Source organism: Xylocopa sonorina, chromosome 2 (assembly GCF_050948175.1).
Source record: "Xylocopa sonorina isolate GNS202 chromosome 2, iyXylSono1_principal, whole genome shotgun sequence".
Classification (NCBI taxonomy): Eukaryota; Metazoa; Arthropoda; class Insecta; order Hymenoptera; family Apidae; genus Xylocopa; species Xylocopa sonorina.
In genome coordinates this window covers 7,938,861-7,963,187 of record NC_135194.1, presented here as the reverse complement: position 1 = coordinate 7,963,187, position 24,327 = coordinate 7,938,861, and the positions used below count along the sequence as shown (strand labels likewise).

Below are 24,327 nucleotides of genomic sequence, written 5' to 3'. Positions count from 1 at the left end.
GGACGAAACTGTTCTGTACCGATGATTGTCTTAAATAAATATAAAGCTGTATTATTTCAATTTTTTATTTAACTATCATTAATGCAGAGAGATAAATGACAAAGAAGAATTCCTTCGTACCTACTGAGAGAAAAAATTTATTCGATATTTGAATTGAAAATAGTTCCTGAACTCTCCGTTCAATATTCTAGAGGTCACAATAAGACTTGAAGTTCCATAAATTAACGAATCTCTTCTCAAGATGACGCTCTATACCAAATCTATCGTAACAGGTTTCTTCTAAGTCTATTCAACACCTAATTCAATTTTTATATTAATTAAATATTAATTAAATTCAATACAAACACGGCAGTATCTACTATAAATTATATTTTTTATAAGCATTTTTCTTTCAAACCGTAAAAGTTACCCGACTACACCCTCAGTAAATGACGTAGTTCATGCCTTCCAATATGGCCGCATTCGTGATCACTTAATAGAAAGCATGATTGTGTATTCTAACCTAACTTTTAAATGTAAACATTGTATTTGATATAGAATTAATATTGAAGCAATGGTTCACAGTAAGATATTTTTAAAGAATCGTGCACTAGGTTATGTCAGCAATCATATTCCGCTAGTAACAAGATATATTCAAAGGCGGAAGGAAAATCTTATAGTAACATGCGTGGGTAATGCGTTTCACACGTACGGCTGTTCGCATTTCACCCTTCTTACCGTGTCAGGAACGCATCCAGGCGACATCACAGCTCTCGCTGGTGACACTTATCACATTTACACAGCATGTGGAAACGAGATATATGCTTGGCGAAGAGGAACAGAGTTAAAGATGACTTACAAAGGTCACGAGTACACGGTACACACTCTGTTACCTTTCGGTATATACTTGATATCCGTTGATGAAAACAGCAATGTCAAAATGTGGGATATCAAGTCGCAGGAGTTAATAACGGAGCTCAATTTTAACAATAAGCTGTTTAAAATAACCACGTTGATTCACCCCAATACTTACATAAACAAAGTATTATTTGGAAGCGAACAGGGTCAATTGCAACTGTGGAATTTGAATGTTCTGAAAATGATTCATACGTTTAATGGTTGGAATGCGCCAATAACTGCGCTCGAGCAAGCGCCTGCGATAGATGTTGTAGCTATAGGTCTAAGCGATGGACGAATTATATTACATAATTTGAAGTTTGACGAAACTCTTTTCGAATTGGTACAAGACTGGGGTAGCGTAATATCGATTAGCTTCAGAACAGATGAATATCCGATTATGGCTACAGGAAGTATGTCCGGTCACATTGTATTCTGGAACTTGGAACAGCGAAAAGTAGAAAGTCAACTTCTTCAAGCCCATTTCGGAGCTGTGACTGGTTTAAAATATTTACCTAACGAACCATTACTAGTATCGTCTTCTCCTGACAATTCGTTAAAATTATGGATATTTGACTTGGCCGATGGGGCTGGCAGACTTTTGAGGATCAGAGAGGCTCACTCGGAACCTCCTACTCTTGTTCGTTTTTATGGAAACGAGGGTATCAACATATTAACAGCTGGAAGTGATTCATCGTTAAGGATATTCTCTACAGTTACCGAAATATTCAACAGAAGTTTGGGAAGAGCATCATTCAACAGAAAAGCTGCTAAGAAAAGGGGAAGAGCCGCTGTAGATCCATTATTGATGCCACCAATTACTGAAATCGCGGCGGAAACAACAAGAGAGAAAGAATGGGACAATATTGTTGCTGTACATTCCGGTTTGGCTACAGTTACTACATGGTCTTTTGACAAGGCGAAAATGGGAGAGCACAAGTTAAAGCCAGAAAAATTTAAGCACAATCCTAACGTTACAGCAACTAGCGTATGTTTATCGAAATGTGGAAATTTTGTTGTTATTGGATATAACACAGGTCATGTAGAAAAATTTAATATACAATCAGGGATTCACAGAGCTAGTTATGGTACTGATAAAGGAGCTCATCAAGGTCCTGTAAAAGGTCTAATGGTAGATATTTTAAATCAAACTTTAATTACTGCTGGAAGAGATGCAATTATCAAATTTTGGACTTTTAAACCAAGGAAAGGTAAAAATATATTATATATTATATACTTGCGTATACAATATATATATATATATTGTTTGCTATCATACAATTTAAATACTTGAATTACTTGGCTTGACATCATGAGACATTTTATGATACATAAATACAATAATTGTATATTACAATTTCAAGGAGAAACAGAGCCAGTGGCAAAGATGATACTGGATGAGCCAATTGAATGGTTGAGATATCAGACTGAAAGTTCCCTTGTAGCTGTAGCATTGGAAGATTTTACTATTATATTAATAGATTTTGATACTAGAAAAATCGTTCGACACTTTGAGGGACACGAAGCACAACTAACAGATGCATGCTTCAGTCCTGATTCTAGGTGGCTAGTAACTGCATCTATGGATTGTACAATTCGTACATGGGATATACCCTCTTCAAATTTAGTGGATATCTTTCAGGTATTTTTATCAAATTTTATATAAATATAGAAATAACGATACTTCATTGCTATTCTAAAGTCTTGACATTAGCGAAAAACGAAAGAAAAATCGATTCAATTTCATCCTAAATATATATCCTATTATAATTTTGAAATATTATTGTTCAACAAATATTAGATAGTCGAATGTAACAATATTTTAGGTTCCAGAAGCGTGTACGTCTTTGCATTTCTCTCCGACTGGAGAATTCCTTGTCACGGCACACGTGTGTAACTTAGGGATATATCTATGGTCAAATCGCACACTTTACTCTCATGTTTCTCTAAAAGCAATAAACAAAGACGATCCGATCCCAATGATTGGCCTTCCTGGTGCAATAATAGAAGCTAATGACTCTAGAGATGACGAACTCATTGAACCAGAACCGCATTACATTTCTCCAGAGCAACTACATGACGATCTTATTACGATGTCTGGATTAGCTCACTCGAGGTGGCAAAATCTGTTAAACATAGATATTGTAAGAAAACGAAACAAACCAAAAGAACCACCGAAAGCTCCTGAAAATGCACCATTTTTCTTGCCGACAATTCCGTCGTTAGAATTGAAATTCGATTTCTCGGATGTTCAAAGCACAGAGTCGAGCAAAAAGCTGATCACGCACCCCGAGTTCCAGAATCTCACTCTGTTTAGCAAATCATTATTATCTGTGCAGAATGATGAATTCAAAGAGATTATTGAAAAGTTAAAATGTATGAGTCCGAGTTCTATCGATTTTGAGATTCAGTCACTTACAGCGGACCAAAGAACATCGGACACTTTGTTGCTTAAATTTATGAAAATGATACACTACATGATGGAAAAGAAAACTGATTTCGAATTGGCACAAGCTTATTTAGCCGTATTTTTAAAATGTCATGGAACGGCAATAGTAGAAACGGAATCGTTAACAAATTATTTAAAGACATTACAAGAAATACAATCGAAAGCTTGGTTTTTGTTGAGAGATAAGTTATTTTATAATCTTAGTGTTGTACAAGCTTTGAAAAAAATGTAACATATATTGTAATAAAAGTTAGTTATTATTTTTTATATATTTTTCATATACGCTTTTCAATGCGCGCGTGTATATTATGTAGGACTTTTTTAAAATACATATTTTCTATTTCTTGCAACAATGATATAACTCAAAAATCATGGACTTTCGGAAAACAAGTTTGTATAAAATATACATGAATCATTCTTTCTACATTCATATCCTAAAAATGAAAAATTTAGAATTATATCATTGTAGCAGATGAGTGATTAAGAAAAAATATAATTACTTCAAAAATAATCAATTTATTGCAACATGTTATAAATTTAATTATAGGTATCATCACATTTAGAATTTGGAATATATAACTAGTTTCTTTCTGTAGATTACACTTAACCATAAATTTCAGTAAAAAAGACTGTTAAAGACCAGTATCGTTTGCATATAACAATTACAGAAATGACCTTAAAATCTTTGCAATATCTTTTGATACTAAAAAAAGTATCTCACAGAGTAGGTAAAATATTTATAAATATGGCAGTATGTACATTGGGACTTGTTATGAAACTATAAAAATTATTATTCTCTATATGCAACGAAGCTATGTAGCTGTTCCACTGTTGCTGTTTCCAATGCCAAATCACCGATATACGTCTCGAAACTCGTAACTATTCTGTAAATACTTCGTTTTGTTGCCGCACGCAAAGAATGAAATATTTGTTTAATAAATCTATCATCTCCGTCTTGTTTCTTTATCATAATATTTGATTTTTGCAGCTTATCAAGAGCTTGTTTCAATGCAAGTAAAGTATTGATTATAAGCGGTAGATCTTTTTGCGCGATTCCGTAAGAATCTTCGTTCAACGATAATACAGCCAAAGACGAAATTGCATCTACAGCCCAAATTATTGTCTGTGCATTAAACAAGATGTGACACACTTTACTACCTTCTATTTCGCCGAAAATATAAAAGATCAGTGGTTTAGAATATAAATACACGAGAAAATTGTTCCATTTAGTTTTCATGAATTTCTGAATGAACATTTCACTGTCGACGTCTTTTTTCATGTCGCTTTGCTCGGTAGGTACGGGCACTTTTTCTGGTATTAAATTGCGCATTCGATATATGTATTCTTTGTGAAATTCACTGAAATTCGGCACGGTTGTTGAACTCTGAGTAGTCGAACATGTTGGCTCTTGAGTTTTAAGGCACGCTGCGCTAAGATCATCGGAAAATTTTTTTATGTGATTAATACAATTTTCTATGACACAGTTCCAATTATAAGGATGACCACCGGGCTGACTGATTGTAAATAATATGCTTCTTCTTCCTTTGTCTTTCTGTGCTATCGTAACTAGGTCCAAATAACCCAGATGTTGCATTATCGGCACTTTATCCATGGATAGTGCGTCTGATAATGTTACTCCAGATTCATCGCTGTTAAATACACGGGTTTGTTTGAATTCCAAAGGAACCCACTCTGTCAAGTGTAACTCGAACAGTAAATGTATACTGTTAATTGTCAATATAAATACCAAATGATACAACCACAATTGGAAGATCAGTGACAAATTGAGCAATCTGTAAACGCTGTCCAACGGCTTATTTTCTAATTGTGCGGATGCTAGTAATAATATTGTAGAGCGACAATAAGAACCCACAAAATAATAAGCAATTAAATAGTACATTGATGGCCATATGCACTCAGCCATTAACGATGGAAGCAAGGTACATATTCCTGCCTTAAATCGAGACAGCTTCGATGAAAATATTACAGGGAATTTCAAATATTTCATGTGAAAGATGCCAGTCTTCAAGAAGAAATATAATCCGCACCAAAATCCACTTAAGAATAAAAAGTAATGCTCCTCTATTAAACAAGATCCGTAAATTATGCTGCAGTCTGTTGTTAAAAATCCATATCTTCCTCCTTTCACCGACAAATGCAACCAAACTAGGAGGCCTCCGATAATTACATGCAGTGTGCCCATCAAGACATTCTGAGACGTGAATATCCCGCAAAACTTCTTAAATCTACTCTTCATATAGGTCGGAGTATTCGAGTAGCTTTTGCTACAAATAACTCCCTGGAAGAACGTGACGGTGGCGAGGACGCAGAAGTAACTCCACATACGGAGGGAGGTTATCGTGTTCCATGTATTTTGAATCCATGACGTGTAATCCGTACCCAAATTTGTAATTAATAGTAAACAGGTGACAAGAAGAAATTGTACGGCTATACTGGAGATCACAGCAAGAAACATCCGCCACATCAGTAATTCTTTGCAACCTTTTTTATTCGTCTGCATCGTTTTGTTTACTTGCGCTGGTTAACCCTTACTTTCTTGCAAAAGGTTTTTACTGGACTCGTTCCCGATAAGCTGAACGTAACTCTTAGATTCTCATCGTTCTAACGATGTAACATTTACACAAACTTCTCATTCAACGTTAACGTTTCAAATGTGCAATTTCATTATCAAATGAAAACGATACGATGTCGTCTTTTCGAAAAGCCGGTAATTGTAAATTTTCCGTTGAATTTATTAAGCGCGCCATTATGGTTATTCTCATGGAACGAACATTAAGGATACTCGCTACTTACTACTAAATGTATTCGTTAATATCCCTGTGCAGTAAGCATCAGAATACAGTCATATTAATCTCTGCTTATCGTAAGAGCAGACGACTAAAAGGAGGAAAAAAGGGTTGAAATGTAGAAAAGGAGTAACAAAGTTTAGCTAAAAAAAAGAATAATACAATATGCAATGAGAAAAGTATGAGAGAGGAAAGAAAAATGTATAAAAACGTCGACCCACCAGCGATAACGTTGGATACGCGCCTAAGGGGAATCCCCTTTGTAATCCAGACTGGTACATCATTGATGATGGCAACATTATTGGCGATACATTTAAGTTCATCATGTAGCAAAGCACCAGATTGGACGAAAAGAAATGACCAAAAGATATTCTGAATTAATATTTACCGGGAATAAATACTTGGGTAAGTGTCTGAGGAGAATCTGTAAGGAGATGATAGAGGAGGATGGATATATTTTAGTATGGAAAGCTGTGTTGTGTCTTGATGACTGGAATGGATCAGGACTTCTTACTGCCAGTTGTTAAGTAATCGGTGCCAAGTGAGAGGTCCTGAGAGGCGGTAGTCTCCTTCTGCGAGATTGTATAATAGGAGGATATAAAAATGAGATACCTTGAAAAAGAAAAGGGAAAAGGCAAAAAATAGCCTTACCCAAAAAACTTTAGCCAATGCGTTATCATTGTACTGCTGTTATACGAGATGCACATTTTCAAATGTACACTATGAGCATGTTTGGTTGTCGGATACATTAGTATAAGCAAACGATAAGATATTTCTAAAAGGGATTAGATTTTAGCAGTAGCTGAATAAAAAATACTGATATTCTTTTGAAACATTTAGCACAATAATTGTAGTTGAAAAACACAGTGATATTATAATGAATTTTTTAAGTGATAAAAGACTAAAGATTTAGAAACTGCTGGTTCTCATATGATTTGATTATTCTTTAAAGTATAGTACAAAAATGTCTAAAATAGAAATGTGATATTTAACGTTTTATAAAGTACTGTATATAATATAGAAAATACGTGAGCACAATTTAATAGGTGAATTCAATGTGCAAAAATGAATAAGGTTCGTTAAGTATTTTACTGATTAATTGCAACTTTAGAATGTTAGTTACTTATTGAATAGTTCTATCTAAATAATTCCACTAGTTTTTATAGACAAATAAATAATACATGTACACGTATGTAATAAAATTATTTCATTATATTCAAAACATTTTAATAATATAAAGTAATTTTACTTCAACACAGTTAAGATTCCACTAATTTTCTATTGGATATCTGTTGATTATAAAATTAAAGTTATAATAAACCTCATTAATATAGAAGGGAATGTAAATATCATTTTCTAAAAATGTTTCGTGTATAATTTTAAACCAAATTAGATTTGTAATTTAGATACTCTGGTATTAGTAATATTTTTTTGTTCTGAAACTACAGTTTTAACTACTTGTAAATTAAATGCAATATTGAACACTTATATATTTGAACTTTGCATTGTGATTGCAATAATTTGTACCATTTTAAATCTGTAAGTGAATTGTTGGTCATTCTATGCCAAGCGGATTACTTTTAAATCCGATATTTAGGATTTTATTGAAATTGAAATATATTGTAGTCCATGTGAAAATAGAATTGTTTCGAAATTCTTTAAAAATACAGATCCCCAAAGTTGACAGTTTTGGGAGGTTCATGAAGGTCACAATTCATCAAAATTGATATAAATGTAAGTACCGCAGGAATATTGCAAATCAAAAGGTAAAAATACTTTTGTAATTTTAGAAAGAATAATTTTGAAACCAGGAATATTCTGACTTAAACACCCCTCCCTATTTTCACGTAACCCACGATATATTTTAATCCTAACAAAGTTCCAGATATCAAGTACAAAACTGATCTGCTTGGTGTGAATGATCTTTGATCGAACTCAACTTAATTATTTCATTTATGCTACACGGACTTTATAAATGTATTATGTTTATAAAGAAATAGAAACATTTTCGCGATCCTCGTTTAAATGAAATCGGTTATTCCATTAGAGAAAATCGTACGTTTGTCGAGAACTTGTACAATTTCTAATAGTGATGTTTCGTAACCAGTTGTGTAGAAACAGTTACATTGTATCGTCAGTATATCCTTATACTATACATATGTTTTATTTTCTTCAACAATCTCATACATGTAACACAACTAGTAATTCGTAAACTTTCAATTCTGTAATTAATCGACACAAATTCACATACCTTCCTTACAGCTTTCTATTTAACTAATTACAAAACAATATTTTGATATATATTAGTAAAATATTGCTCACAATCAGTAAAATTTACTGGCTCTTATTATATTATTATCACAAACGTTACATTATGAAATTGTTGGATAATGATCCCTATTACCATTTTGTACAATAAGACTACTCCTTTATCGCTTCAAACGCAACGTAAATTTATCAAGCTTTGTCTTTTGTAAAAATATAAAAGTACTGAGAAATGTAATTTTAATAATTTTGATGTTCAGTACACGATGAAATCAACTCACATACATTTCATATATTGTCTTAAAACAAAAATGTGCTTAGAGCCTTTGTTTCATTTCAAAACATTTGTTTCATTTATTAGTTTTACATAAACGTTTGGTTTCAGTTCAGTCTTACTGATAAAAGTACGATACATATAGAAAGTATACTATCGAGACAGAAACAATTTGTTTACTTAAATCTTTATTTTTGCTTCCTTTTTTTTTTAGTGGGTGCAGAAGCAGCCCCTCCATAACGAAGTTCTGATGTCAATATGGATTTAAAAATTTTGTTCTCTGAAATCACTGAAAATATGGAAGCTGCAAGCTTTCTACTGAAGTGAATATTGTGTTTAAAGAGATTTTGCCTTTCTGTTGCTTTGAACGTCCTAGATTTTCACATTATACATAGAGTTACGTTATTAAACAAAGGAATTATAAGAATATAATGCTTAAGTCTAAAACGACTGGAATCTTTTAATGTATAATAAAATGTATAAATAGCATAAAAAGAATATCTTACAGCCTTACATAAAAAAATGAATAATTGTTGAATGATAAAATTACGGCATTTTAAAAGCATTTACAAAGAATAAATGCTCCTCGTAAACGGGGAAGTATATTTAATATATATCCATAGATAATATAAAATAATTGTCACATATCTAAATAAAAGTGATTGAGATTCCAAATGAACGATTATCTAAACAAGTCTATTATGAACGAACGTAGAGTATTTTATGAGAAAAATTATTTGATATTGAGAAAGGCAAAGTCTTGTAAAACGGTATGTTACTTATATAATGCTCATCGATCGGCGGTAGCGTTTTCTAGTATTAGTTATAACAACAGGAACCGATAGAGGAGCGGGAGGAGTTACGGGTGTAACAGGAGTTATCGGTGTAAGAGGAGTTAAAGGAGTTTCAGTCATTTGGACTGAAGAGGGGGGCCTGAGCTACCAAATGTAGTTTTCGGTTTGTGGAGCCCGCATTACACCCACACCTCCACCGAGTCTTCTGTAATTCATACAACCACACAATTTCCATTGATTTTGTTCCGAATCGTATACTTCGATTGTTTTTAAATAGGCAGTTCCATCAAATCCACCCACTGCGTATAATAAACCATTCACTACTGCTAAACCCACCTGGAAATGTGCCAAGCGAACGAATGTTTTTATTAATGCAATCCAGTTTAAAAGTGATCATTGATAATTACTGCGCTTCTTTAAACTTACTCCGCTTCTTCTCGACGTCATAGCAACTATTGGACTCCAAGAATTAGTGTGGGGATTATAACGTTCTGCGCTCGAAAGTTCCATGCAATCGTCTCGTCCTCCAACAGCATAAATTAAATTATTAAATACCGCACAGCCTAGATGCTTACGTCTCGTAGACATAGGCGATACTTGAGACCATTTATTTTGCCTTGGATCGTATCTTTCTACTGTGTTTAAAGGCGACTGTCCATCAGACCCGCCGATGGCGTACAAATAACCGCCCAATACAGCAACAGCTACACCAAGTCTTCTAGTGGTCATTGGTGATACTTTAGACCATTTATTTTCTTTAGGATCGTATCTATACAAAATAAACACTTGGTATCTGTTTTCTGTGCAATATGTATGATGATAAATCCACATTATTTATATAATACTATTTTTTTCAACTTATCAAATATCTTCTCACAATAATGAGATAAAACTCGAGTAAGATAAATTATGTAATTATATGTAGAGTGTATATAATGGAATGATTTACCTTTCGACGTGATTTAAACATTGGACACCATCCTGGCCACCTACCGCGTAAAGAAAACCATCAAGTACCGCGACACCTACGCTAGTCCTACACGATGTAGTAGGTGCAACGTCACAAGACCACTGATTTGTCTGTGGGTCGTATCGTTCGATACTATTTAAGTAGCTTTGTCCGTCGTGACCGCCTACCGCGTATAGCAAATCGTTCAGTACGGCTACTCCGACACCACATCTTCGTTTACTCATCGGTGCGACCATCTTCCAATCTGCAGTGTTCGGATCGAATCTTTCTACGCTGGCGATCGCATCACCGGAGCACCATCCACCAACGGCGAATAGAACTTCGCCGCGTCTAGTTGGTTTTCTAGGTCGTGTTCTAGGTCCTTGCATTAACGGCCGTTCTTGCGGAAGCAACAAGTAATTCTTCGCTTCGTCCACTAGGTCCCTGCACGCGTCGTCGGATCGAACTAAAAGGTCGGACCCAACGGTCCCGACTAAAAATTTCGGACTAAGGAGGGGTAGTCGTACATGCTGAAGAACTTGCGCCAAATGTTGCCTTCTCTCTGTGACATTGTACTTGACCCAATTCATAACCGCGCTAAACACCTGCTCCTCTGTACGAACATTTAACTCGTCCGAGGAAATAATGTCTACTAATTGGCTAACAGGTAATAAAAGAAATTCCTCGCTTTCCATTACCTAGTTTGAAACGATACAATTAACAGGTAATACTATCGGTAATGAAAATCCAATGATTACGCGAATATTTTTCCAAGGCTTGGAGAAATGTAGAGGAAATATACATACTTCTTGAAAGTTGTGCTGCGTGAACTTGTCCGCGATACGTAAAAGTTCACGACAAGAATGAGTATCCGCAAACGCTCGTATACCTAGACAATTCGAGGGGTCTAGTTGGCGCTTCAGAAACTCGCAACATATATCTTGAATCTCTGCTAGCTGGAGAAGGCACGCTGCTGGAAGGAGAGTTTGAACGTTCGCTTCCTCGACAATGATGTGAGAAGTGTAACAAAAGTCTATCAATAATTCCATTGCCATTTCGTCTATGTCACGGATCGTCACTTCAGTTTGTCGAGATTCCGCCAGCTCCCCAGTAAACATTGCTCTGCGTAAATCAGCATACATATTAGGATCAGCTAACTTATCCAACGCTCAGCTGTAACTGCACCACCTTACCTGAAGTACGGGCTGCACGCCGACAGGATAACGCGATGCGCAAATATTTTTCTAGAGCCGACATTGAGAACGACATCGCACAGTTCTCGATGACGGCGAAGAACATTGAGTTCTGTAAGCGTAGCTCGAGGATGTTTTTCCGAAGTGTGGCTGAGGCAGGCTGGTGAAGGTGCGCGTTCCACGACCATTTCACCCATCCTCTGTGAGGATGGGGCGCCCGCGGCCGCTCTCCCCGAGGCGCCCCTAGACCCCCCTAGCTGGAGGCGCAGCGGGGGTGACGCCCAACCCCACACCGAGTCTATCTGCAACACCATTCACTAACCACCTCGGCTCTCGAACGTGCCTGCACCAGGCCTTCTGATCTTTGCAGATTCCTACAATCAGACAATTTTCTTTTTCTATACACCAACAATATATGAGTAAATGTTTTTAATCGAACTTATCTAATTCTTAGAAGCTACTGTGTGATGAAGATTGTGTTCTTCTATTAGAGAGGTATTTATAAGGTAATTATACTTTTAAGTGTGTTGCTGTGGGTATGTTTTCGCAATGTGCAATGAACTTTATTATAAAGTAAAATATACAAAAAGATAGTTACAACATTCTGAACTATTTATGTATTTAGTATACAGGTTTGACTTATTTAACGCTAAAACTGTAAAAGCCACTAAAATGGGTTTCCAATTTCTATCTTTTGACCAGAGCAACGTTAAAAGTAATTTCCTGCTTTACAATGATGAGATGTGAGAAAACCAAAGAATGTATGTGAATAAAGAAAAAAATAACAAAGGTGAGAAAAGTTTTCTGTCAGTGGAGCTGTAATCACTTCATTGTAATTCATTAGTATTTGTACATTCAGTTTACACATAAATTATGTGTGTATATGTGTATGTGTGTGTATGTGTTAACAATACATATAAGTAAGGAATTTACTATAGAACATGATGTTTGATGCATCTTAAAGATATCACCAAAGCATCGGTGCAGACCAAGTATCAAGCTTAAAAATTATTCGGATGCTATCTATATAAAGTACAAATGCAAACAGATAACATAAAACTACAATTTTTCCTCTCGGGTTAGAACATTATAATGCTGCCATTACAAAATCGGCGTTAAAGTTAATATTAAAAAACGAAAACTGACAAAGTAACAAGAGTATAGTATAGGTATGTGCATATTTTTCCATGCTGATGAATAAAAGAAATTCTGGTTAACGTTCTCGCTTCGCGTGTGTGTGTATCTTAATGATGGCTCCATGTAAAAGTGTTTTTAAGGAATTCGATAACTTATAGGCGTGAGAAAGTGATAGTACAAACGGCCGTGACACTCACTGTATGGTGGGTATGAGGGTTTCTGACGTATGACTGTGAAATTCGTTCGGATTTTTGTACAGTTTGGGTAGTTCCCCAGCTAATGAACGATAAACAAAAATCTGATCACTGTCGCAGCTTCGTTTTTTCACGATACTGTTAAAATAGCATTATGTTAGGCGCTGAATACTGTCGCACACTCGGGAGGAACGGAGCCACGTTAAAAGTGCAATTTACCAGCTTTCCACTGAAGATATCACGAGGGTATTTTCATTTTGATATCTCCGCTTATGACACACAATGCACTAAATACTGATTCGTTCGTTTCCAAACCGAATCCCAGGGTTATGCTCGCGTTGTGCCAATTGTGTCAATCTACCTTTTGCTTTCCGTTCACGCCTAATAGATGGAGGTACTATGTTCTTTAAATGGTCAGAATCCCATTATCTTTATCCACGTTTTCCCTTTCCAGCCAGAGATGGCGAGTACAGTCTTGGGGCACGTGCAAAGTTCTCGTTCTATCGGAAATACTTTCACTCGCAATATTACCGACATAGTTCGAATTGTGCACAATCACTTTGTAGGATACAGTCATTAAAACCTGTTAGAATGCTCCGTACAAGTAAATACATTAAAATATATTATATATATTATAATATACTACTCATGTGAGAAATTTTTACAGTTGATGCTACACCTCAAAAGCAGCAAAAAAGTTCACATAGACTTATAGGTCCAATTTGTAAAAATGGCAGAGGGGTGAGGAGTGCAGTCTTTGATGTAGTTTTCATTGTAGTATTAGCTGTAAAAATTTCTCACGCGAGTAGTAAATCACCCTGTGTGTATTACACAACTATTGCCTTCCTGACTTCATTTCTGCTTCTTCTTTCTTCTATTTGCTGCTCTCTCTCTCTCATCTTAATTACAGTATTTTAGACAACTACTGATTAAGTAAAGAAATTCCTTAATTTTCATTTAATAGAAAGAGCAAGATAAATTATATCTACCGCTTTAGAGGTAAGAAAGAAAAAGATTCCATAAGAGAGAGTGAAATAGATGATGCTGACCCTACTCTAGAATCTCTGGCGCTATCTCTGCGAAAAGTGCTCAAACTGATCGGACACAATTATCGACAACGAAGTGAACTTCTAAAGTACTATTAGCGCCATCTGTGATGAAAGTATTTAAACTAATGCCCGATTAAGTTCAGTGCTTCTCCAAGAGATGGCGCTAGTAGTTCTTGAGTAGTTTACTTCGCTGTCGATAATTATGTGCGACCAGTTTGAGCACTTATCACAGAGATGGCGCGAGAGGTTCTAGAGTAGAGTCACCATCATCTGTCTCACTTTTTCCTATAGCCTTCTTATATATCTTTCTTTCTCTTACCCCTAAAGCGGGAGATATAATTTATCTTACTCATTCTATTCAATGAAAATTAAGGAATTTCTTTATTTTAATCAGCAGTTCTCTAAAATTCTGTAATTAAGATGAGAGATCGCAGCAAAGAGAAGGAAAGAGAAGCGAAAACGAAACCAGGAAGGCGATAGATGTGTTATATATAGGGTGATTCACTAGTTGTGTGAGAAATTTTTACAGCTGATACTACACGTGAAAAGCAACAAAAAGATCACATAAACCTAGGTCCGATTGGCAAAAATGGCAGAGAATTTTCGTTGGAGCCGTACAGGGGTGAGGAATGGAGTGTTGTTTGATATAGCTTCTTGTAAGCACGCATAGTGGAGCGAAACAGAATGAAGCTGGAAATGGAAAGTCCATAATTCGACAGAAAGATATAGTTTTTTCACTGGTTTTGGCAAGCGGGGGCAATGGCCATGGCCAGAAATATTACACTTGAGAAACCATACCTGCCACTCAAGAGAACCAAGGATGAGGAAGTCTCTGGCTTGGACCGGAGTGCAGAGAGTATTGGGTCTCTTGAGTGACAGAAATGGCTCACATACGGACACTGCGGAGTTACAGCACCCTCTATTTCCATTTAATAAAATTGGTCGTTACAAATTTTCTGTGGAAAGCCGCCTTTAAAGTTAAAAATGAAATTAACACTTTGAGTACTATGAACGCATATACAGTCATTATTATATATAATAACACCTGCAGTTTTCACCATTTCACACAGAATTTCCTTGCCTCCGTGCGGCGGAATAAAAAACTTATTATATTATCAGAAAGCTTAGTGAATAAAGAAGTTTTTGTGAAAGTTACTGCCCTCCACGTCTAAAAGTAATTGGTTAAATAGATAAAAATTCTCGTAATTTACAAATTTCGCCTCCTGAGATAAGTTTAAACTTTTATTCCTCCAGCTGTTCTCGAGTTTCAGGGTAAAATAGCAACTATTATAATAGAAAATTTCTTACTCTTTTCAATATTGTTTGTCATTTTCGTGTAGGACTTACGGATTGGAAGATGTAATCAATAATATGAGTGAAACTGCTGTTTCTCTGAAGAAACCAAAAATCCCAATTTTCTCTGCCATTTTCGCGAATAGGACTTAGGTTTATATGAACTTTTTTGTTGCTCTTGAAATGTAGAGTATATATAGATGCTAATGGTTCTTCTCTTTTTACTACAGGTATTACAAGAGAGAAGAAATAGAAAAAGTTCATAGGATCAATGAAATTTAAGGAATATCTCAAATCAACCATTTCACAATTGTATGATTGGCAAGGGAGAAGAGGAAGAGGAAGAGGAAGAGGAAGCAGAGGGAAGAAGAAAGGGACTAGAGAAGAGAATAGTGCATTATATTATTAATTAGATTAGTTTAAGTTTATTACTATATTTTGTACTACAATATATTTCAAGATATTTAGTTATAATAGTAGAAGCGGAAAACATGATATAATATAAGTATATAAGTATATCTACTATTAATAATAACATAATTAATATAAGTATATAAGTATATCTACTATTAATAATAATATAATTAATATAGGTATATAAGTATATCTACCATTGTAATATACAAACTAATTGTAATTTATTGTATATTTTATTGATTTTATTAAATAAATAAATGATTTAAAACCAATGCAACAAGTTTCATCATTAACCCTCAAAGTTAAATTCCTCCACATTACGATACAAGTCGAGAAATCCGGGTCTTAAGCGAAAAATCTGAAAATCGCCATTTCCTGGAAAATGACGTCACTTCCAGGAATCGCCAAAATTCTCGGAATTTTCGATGACGTCATTTCCAAGAAGTGGCACGTTCGGATACCTCCTCACCACTTATGTTCTCCTGATACAAAGTCCGATTTTCGGGTTTTCGATTCTAAAAATTGGAAATGTATCAGGAGAACATGACGTCATAGGAGGTATTCTTGCCACTTCTGGGAAAATGACGTCACTTCCAGGAATCGCCGAAATTCTCGGAATTCTCGATGACGTCATTTCCAAGAAGTGGCAAGTTCGGATACCTCCTCACCACTTATGTTCTCCTGATACATTTCCAATTTTTGCGATCGAAAACCGGAAAATCGGACTTTGTATCAGGAGAACATGACGTCATAGGAGGTATTCGAACATGCCATTTCTTGGAAATGACGTCATCGAAAATTCTGAGAATTTCGGCAATTCCTGGAAGTGACGTCATTTTCCCAGAACTATCAATTTCTGGACTTTGTCTCAGCGAAACCCCGATTTCCGACTTTGTATCAGGAGAACATAAGTGGTGAGGAGGTATCCGAACGTGCCACTTCTTGGAAATGACGTCATCGAAAATTCCGAGAATTTTGGCGATTCCTGGAAGTGACGTCATTTTCCCAGAAGTGGCAAGAATACCTCCTATGACGTCATGTTCTCCTGATACATTTCCAATTTTTAGGATCGAAAACCCGAAAATCGGACTTTGTATCAGGAGAACATAAGTGGTGAGGAGGTATCCGAACGTGCCACTTCTGGGAAATTACGTCATCGAGAATTCCAAGAATTTCGGCGATTCCTGGAAGTGACGTCATTTTCCAGGAATTGCCAAGTTTCGGATTTTTCGCTTGAGAACCTGATTTTTCGACTTTGTATCAGGAGAACATAAGTGGTGAGGAGGTATCCGAACGTGCCACTTCTTGGAAATGACGTCATCGAAAATTCCGAGAATTTTGGCGATTCCTGGAAGTGACGTCATTTTCCAGGAAATGGCGATTTTCAGATTTTTCGCTTAAGACCCGGATTTCTCGACTTGTATCGTAATGTGGAGGAATTTAACTTTGAGGGTTAATGATAAAACTTGTTGCATTGGTTTTAAATCATTTATTTATTTAATAAAATCAATAAAATATACAATAAATTACAATTAGTTTGTATTTTACAATGGTAGATATACTTATATTACTATGTTTTTCTTTTCTACTATTACAACTAAATACCTTAAAATATATTGTAGTACAAAATGTAGTAATAAACTTAATCTAATCTAATTAATAATATAATGCACTATTCTCTTCTCTAGTCCCTTTCCTCTTCTCTCTGCTCCTTCTTCCTCTTCTCCCTTGCCAGTCATACAATTGTGAAGTGATTGATTGAAGAAACTCCTTAAATTTCACTGATCCTTTAAAGTTCTGCTATCTCTTCCCTCTTGTAACACCTATAAATGTAATTAGAATTGAATCAAATTGAAAATTCGATGAAGGCAAATAAAGTTACGAACGACTACCATGGAAGTAATAGTAGGCAGGGGATGTTATCTATAAAGATACTTCATAAAATTTATTTAATCAATATACGTATTCAACGTATGCACCTTTACGTATCACACGCATACATAGAAGAACTATACGTATATCAAATCTTAATCGTTTTTCGAACATCAAGAGATGTTTAGAGGTAGAGGAAGGTCTGTAGTGGAAGTTGATGAGTATTAATAAAAACTGTACGATCCAAGCGTTTGTATATGGAACTAAAGAGAACTCTGAGCAAAAGAACAACGGGGAAGGTAAAAAATGATAGAAAATTACGGAGGCGAGGATGAAACTAGCTTTATAAACAGGTTTTCGAAATTCATTTCGGAATTATGGGGCCTGTGTGTCTCCTCTTTCTGTTCTCTTGTTTCATTTTCTGATTTCGACAGAGATTTAATGAATGACGGCCATCGCTTCGTATTATCTCCGCAAGGCTATAATCAGAAACGTAATTTTCATCCTAAGTAGTAACGATTAGTTATCATTGCTTCGAGTAATAAGTACGTAGATCTCAGCAGTCTTCTTGCATAACAGCGGATAGTCTGCAACGATTGCAAAGGACGATTACAAAGTGGAAGGTTCGGTTAGCAGCCCTCACACTTGGTTCGGCTATTGGGAGGGACCCGCATAACTTTTACTACTACCGTATATATGTAGTTATCACCAACGGAACCTGTTCCTTGAGGGATACTTGAAACCCTCATACTCTAAAACTGTAAGCTGCAAATTCGAGACGTAATAACGATATTTTCTTGACAAATGCCGTACGGATCTTACGCTAACTAATGTAACACCGTTCAATCGTTAGGATCAAATTAGGCCACTGCGTCGTATAAGAATGATACACATATATAATTTACCAAAGCATTTTAAGACGGAGTAATACTGATATTTTCGAGGAATTGTTACGTAGTAGCAATTCTTCAATACGCCACCTCAAGGCACCTTTCATAACGCATACTGGCGCAGAAACGTTCAACGGCAATACCGCATACAGTTTTTATGCTTCTTAGCAAACGCATCATAAAACAATACCACCTGTTACAATAACAGTCCCGTTTTGTGTCTGTACCTCATCGATGTTTTTGCAATCGACGATAACCGAGCCTAGATTGTCGGATAAAACGTTGACAAATGAGCAAGTCAGACCTTGACTGTCCGTATGCATCCGTTCGCGCTTTATGATATTCGTTTATTTTATTTCTTTTTTTTTTCTTTCGTTCCCTCTGTTCGTTCGCGCTCATTTGTGTCTGTTTGTCGGATGTGAACCGGGCTTTAGTCGAGTGTTTCGTTACGAGTTATGGAGGTACCTCAGCGGACTCCGTTTGATCGATCTGGATAGCACGTGCTCTACCATAAACGGACGAAAATGAGAGGGCAAGAAAGTAAATGTCACGCGGGAGCCAAGCCCTTCCTTTTCGCTCTTTTTACACGACCGCTACTCCTTTCTTTCTGCTCCAGAGCAGCGATTTGCTCTCTCTTCGTCCACGGTTGTTACTTTTTCGACTGAGAGGCATAAATAACGAGGGACAGCTGAAGACGTACTGGTGGCTGTACACGGTCAAACATATGAAGCACGATACGTACAGTTTTCACGCTTTTATCCACTGTCTTTTGTTACGTAACAATGTGCCCACATTTTGTATGTTGCTTCTTACGCCTTGCAAAACGAAGTATCTCTATGAACGTTTGTCTAACTCTAAGACTACAGAGTTAAATTTGACGTTTTATTAAGCATATAATAGGTTTCGCAGTGTTCGATGGAAGATTATTAGAAAAATTTACTTATGCAGAAAGTGTAACTTAAATCTCGTACGATAGATCTAAAAAATTATTAGATATATGTGGCGGTTTTTTAGGACACCCTGTATGCGTCTATAACACAACGTGTATGTGTTAAACCGGATCGAATATGGTGCATAAATTATTTATGATATACTTGGCTCGGTTTAACAAGGGGTATCATTCAAGTGCAACCTGCTGATTGCTACAAAATTTATACATAAAATAGTACTTTATTTCTTCTCTGCTTTTCTTGCACAGCCCTCTTCAAATTGCAACTATATCATTCTACCATAATCTTTCATTCTATCTTAACTTCTACTGTCGCCTTTATTTTTTCTTCTTTTTATTTGCATTCTTTGTATCTCTACTCCTCCTCAGTTGCAATGTTTTCTTTATCCCACTTCAATTACCATTTCTTTTCTACTCTTCATACGTCTTCTTTTCCTTCCTTACCGATCCCCTCTTCCTTCTTTACCGACGATAATTAATGGATATCTCTTTATCATCGCTACCCTTTGCATAAACAAACTTACAAATATTTATATTCAATACCATGGACGCGATAATTTATTTACCCTCTTTCGATCAAACCTCTGTGCTATCAGAATTGTCTCGTCGATTTGTCCCAGTTTTTTTATTAATTTCAAACGATTGTTCGAGGTTCAGAGAGTGATCGTTCGTCTATGAGAAGCTACTGTTCGAAAATTGACCAAAATAGGAGTTAAACGACAGAATTACAAAAGATGCAGAGATTGCAAGCCGACTCGACTTCATGCGGGTAGCACGACCATCCCGGCAACTGTGCTTACAATCGATGTACGGGAGTCAGTCCTCGGTGTCTTGGAACGCGCAGCTGACCATTGCCACCTGTACCGTTCTTTTCCTTTCGTGTATACTTTTCCGTTTTGCGGTCCCAGGCTGGTGAATTTTAAAAGATCCGTATAAAAGATACGTTTGCTCGTTGCTAGCTGAGTGAATAAGTCACATCTCTCACCCGTATCCAAATCGATATTACCACAGCTGATTGGCTATTAAAATTCTTTCGTCTCATTTCGCGTACGATAAATCACGATCTTACGAGGAAACCAAGAAGTGATTCCATTTATGCGAGGTTTCTCACTCTCTTCGTTAATACCGTTTTATTTATTCTACTACCGAATGCTGTATCAAATTGTTTATCGCATTCATTTCTTCGTTTCGCGCGTTTAAATGTCCACGGTAATGATTTATTTAATTCGAACGATTCGACGTTTTTATGATATTTAAGAACGTATCTTTAGCAGCCTTATAAATGAAGAAATACGAAACGTTAAAAATCGGCGGTCCAGTTGGCACGGGACTTACGTGACAAAATTCGAACGCTCTCGAGACGTTCGAACCCATCGTAATAATTGACCGCCTCGGGACGATCGGCGGCTCGGGCTAATTGAGCGCTCAATCAGATCGAAACTCATGAGTTCGAACACGTGCGAGCTTTTCGAGCCTGCGAGACTTTGTGCGCTCTCCCTTCCCTGGTTTCCGTGCAGCCCTAAGCACCTTCTACGTGACCGGCGTCCAACGATCCTCGGCCAGTGAAAGTTGAGTAATAACGCGCATGTGTTACTCGCTTTGCAAGCTTGGAAGGCTCGAAGATGTTCGATTGCTTATGTGTCTCGATCAATTTAGCAATTTGATCGCGTCAAGATTGCTCTACGTGTAATATATCAGAGCATAGAATAGATTATGCGTCTACAGTGTCAAACGCAGGTTTTCCAAGTGCCTACTGTTCCAAACTCTTACAGTATCTCAAACTCAAATTTTTCAAATGTCTACAGTATCACAAACGCAAGTTTTCCAAGTGTTTACGATATTGTAAGCTCAAACTTTCTAAGCGCCTACAGTATCGCAAGTTTATGTGTCCCAAGCACTTGCAATATCGCAAGTTTAAATTTTTCAAGCGTCTACAGTATCACAAGCGTAAGTTTTCCAAGTCCCTTTAGGTACCAACAGTATTCAAAGGATTAATGAATTAAATTTCTTAGATGAAATAACTATTACTCGTTTCTATATATCTATAAATATTCTATACACCTATTGATTCATTCGTTAATGATAGACGGTGAATCGAAATTTTCACCTGGCACACAGATTAAAAATTGTTAATCCCACAGAATGGCTGCGACGTATCCATGCGATGCACGTATTCGCAGCGACGCCGCTCTCGCAGACAGTTTCACGCTGTTGAATGTCACTTTACGGAACGATATGCGCGTGTAACGAGCGATGTCGATCGATTCGATGAAAAGTCACGCGGACGAGTCGATTGCGGTGCAAGCAGCGCGGTAATGCGCGTTTAATGACAAACGCGAAGGGGATCCCTGGGTTATACCTTTTTTACTTTTTTTTTTTTTGACGATGCTAGAGCATCGCTCGTCCCTCGATATCTGTGCAAATCCATTTCGGGATCATCACGCGACACAGGCGTTAAAGCCGATTACGGTCGATTCGTTTCACGCGTTCCACGCTCGATATCAGTTTTATTATTGATATCCGTTACTTAATATTCGTTATTCTTCTGTAGCGTGTTAACATTACTCTCTCTTCTGCGATTTCGTAAACGAATCGATAAAGATTAAGAGACTGGGGATTTTGATGCGACGATAGCAAGAAACGACGATCAACAGCGAGAACGTCCACTTCGTGTGATGCCAGTTGGATCGAACTATCGGTCAACTTGTTATTCATCCCTGTGACCCACTGCTTCTCGAGGATCAAAAGCTGAGCTCTACTTCCGTTACTTGACCATTCTCAAGGCAGTCACGCACCCGTTGATTCCATCCCTTCTCTCCCTCTCTCTTTGACGTGCACGCGTGCACACACACACAGCTTTCTCTCCTTCCACTCCACTTTTGTTCTTTCCATTTTCTTACTTTTCTTTCAGTATTTCCGTTTTCCTGTTTCTTCATGTCTCGCGTTGCTCCTTTCTCGGACGGCACTCCGAATTATAATAACAAAAACCGTACAGTTCGCTAGATGGCATTCTAAATTTTCCAGCCGATTCATTCCCCTCTCACTCTCTCTCTCTCTCTCTCTTTCTATTCGTTAGCCGTTCGTCGAACGAGATGCGAGGTGCGCGATCGATAAACGTGAAATATTCCAGCCAGTCCAACCTGGCCAAACGCAAGATTATCGGACGCCGATCAAGATATTCGACGCTGGTATCACCGGAACACAAACGACGCCGAAGACAAAGTATCGGTGACGGGGCGGGCTAGCGAGTCGCGTTGCCGATCTGTGGGCACGCATCGCGAATAAAAGGAGCAACGAATCGAGAGTTATGTTTTGCGGCGATATGAATTGCGATGTCTCTCCTTGCGGCGCACGGTACAGGAAACTCGCCGGCATACATAACATTAAACGAAGCACCGAGATAACACCACCTGCCTCTTTCACCCATTTTAATTTGTCACCACGTTCTTGCCATCGACGTCGAGAGTTAAGACTTTCTCTGTCTTCTTACGGTTGGCACCGTAAAATCCGACACGGCGGACGCGGCCGCTGGAAATTCCCTTCCTTTTTCGCGGTGAACCGAGGAACGCGACAGAAAACCGGCTCACCGTACGTTTCGGTGCCTCGTCCGCTTCTTTCGCTAATCGTTCGACAATCCTGTCCTCCTGGGTGGACGACTTCGCGCTGCGAATGCTCTCGCCAGAGCTGCCCTGCCGGAGGATTCGATATGGCGGTCGCGCTGAACGTTCCAAGCTTCCGTGATTCGCGAGACGAGTATTCCTCAAGCCAGAATGTGTCAGACGTAATTTTAATTAACTACGAGAAACGTTTCCAAGTGGGAAAGCATTAGTTTCAGATCTGATAGAGCATTTGAGTTTCGCCAGACGAATGGTTCTGGGACTGATTTATGTCTAATAACTGATTTCGTATAACACCTACGAGTCTCTGGTCTTTGAGATGGTTTTACACTCGTGACAATTTTAAGAAAGATTTGGAGTTCAAGTTTTAAAGAAGATCGATAGCAACAGAGATTATATTTGAATTTATATCTCAATAAAGGACGGTTGGTAGAGTTCTGAGCAGCGACGTCGAGTATGAATCTTCCTTTATTTCGTGGCGATCCAATTAATGCGCCACATGACGTTCACGTGGGGCGGAAATCAGCGAGGGGGCCGTTGGCCAGGGAGGAACAAGCGAGGAAGAGCACACAGCCATACGTTGAACTCCTGGAGGGTCTAAGTTAATTGTTAATCGGTAATCCAGTCCCATCGTGTTCTGCCATGCTACCGTGTGGACGTCAGTTGGCTCCTGCGATTTTTCAAATCCAACAAACTGTACTCTCGAATCTCGCAGTGTGCTTTTAAAGAAATTGGAAGTAAGTATATTATATTTAATACATACGAGCAATATGCTAATCAAACTGATAAATCAAAGAAACATTGCAATCTATCTAATTCAATATTATTTAGAAAAAATTGTAATTCCGTACAAACAATAATTAAAGAGATACAGCTAAATAAAACACATCATATCTCTCTTTTCTCCTTCATTAAATTGATATAATTATTCAATGAAGCTTTTAAACATCGAAGCATTAAAAAAATTACCATTTAAAATGTGCGGACGTCAAAAGGATAACGCAGACCTCTCTTCGCACCCCCGCGCTGCTCCGTGTTAGCGAATTAATTGCGGTCGTAATTATAAGGTCTGCAAAAATCGGATACGATCAAAGATAAGAGTTTTGCCGTAAAGGAACAAAGAGTTTTACTAGTTTCTCGCTAACAATCTGTCTGCGGGCGTGTGCCATGTGGCAAACAGAATTTCACACTTCGATCAGACACGCCCGATTTTCCGAGATCCTAATTGGATGAAACTACAAAGAGAAGGCTCCACGGTGTTGCTTGATTACCTAACGGCTGTATGCGTAACGGCAGGAACTG

General features: G+C 37.2%; 3 protein-coding genes across 4 annotated transcripts; 1 reads left to right on the top strand and 2 right to left on the bottom strand.

Annotated features, from left to right (window-relative positions):
• The first annotated feature begins 441 nt into the window (after positions 1-441).
• LOC143432960 (WD repeat-containing protein 36) lies at positions 442-3,592 on the top strand. The gene is made up of 3 exons (XM_076909968.1): positions 442-2,087; positions 2,241-2,518; positions 2,703-3,592. Exons 1-3 carry the CDS (start codon positions 554-556, stop codon positions 3,555-3,557), a joined length of 2,667 nt encoding a protein of 888 aa, XP_076766083.1. The 5' UTR covers positions 442-553; the 3' UTR covers positions 3,558-3,592.
• Positions 3,593-3,992: 400 nt separating this feature from the next.
• Positions 3,993-6,112, bottom strand: Ndc1 (Nuclear division cycle 1). The gene has a single exon (XM_076910231.1). The coding sequence runs from the start codon at positions 5,844-5,846 to the stop codon at positions 4,116-4,118; it is 1,731 nt and encodes a 576-aa protein (XP_076766346.1). The 5' UTR covers positions 5,847-6,112; the 3' UTR covers positions 3,993-4,115.
• Positions 6,113-9,111: 2,999 nt separating this feature from the next.
• Positions 9,112-13,306, bottom strand: Dbo (Kelch-like protein diablo). 2 transcript variants are annotated; one of them, XM_076909929.1, is made up of 7 exons: positions 13,158-13,306; positions 12,942-13,076; positions 11,608-11,981; positions 11,221-11,536; positions 10,415-11,112; positions 9,892-10,234; positions 9,112-9,801 (listed from the first exon to the last, which is right to left on the bottom strand). In XM_076909929.1, the coding sequence occupies exons 3-7, from the start codon at positions 11,919-11,921 to the stop codon at positions 9,610-9,612; spliced, it is 1,863 nt and encodes a 620-aa protein (XP_076766044.1). In that variant the 5' UTR covers positions 11,922-11,981; positions 12,942-13,076; positions 13,158-13,306; the 3' UTR covers positions 9,112-9,609. The 2 variants fall into 2 exon arrangements, with proteins under 2 accessions (XP_076766044.1, XP_076766045.1); XM_076909930.1 differs by lacking the exon at positions 12,942-13,076.
• Between the last annotated feature and the right edge of the window lie 11,021 nt (positions 13,307-24,327).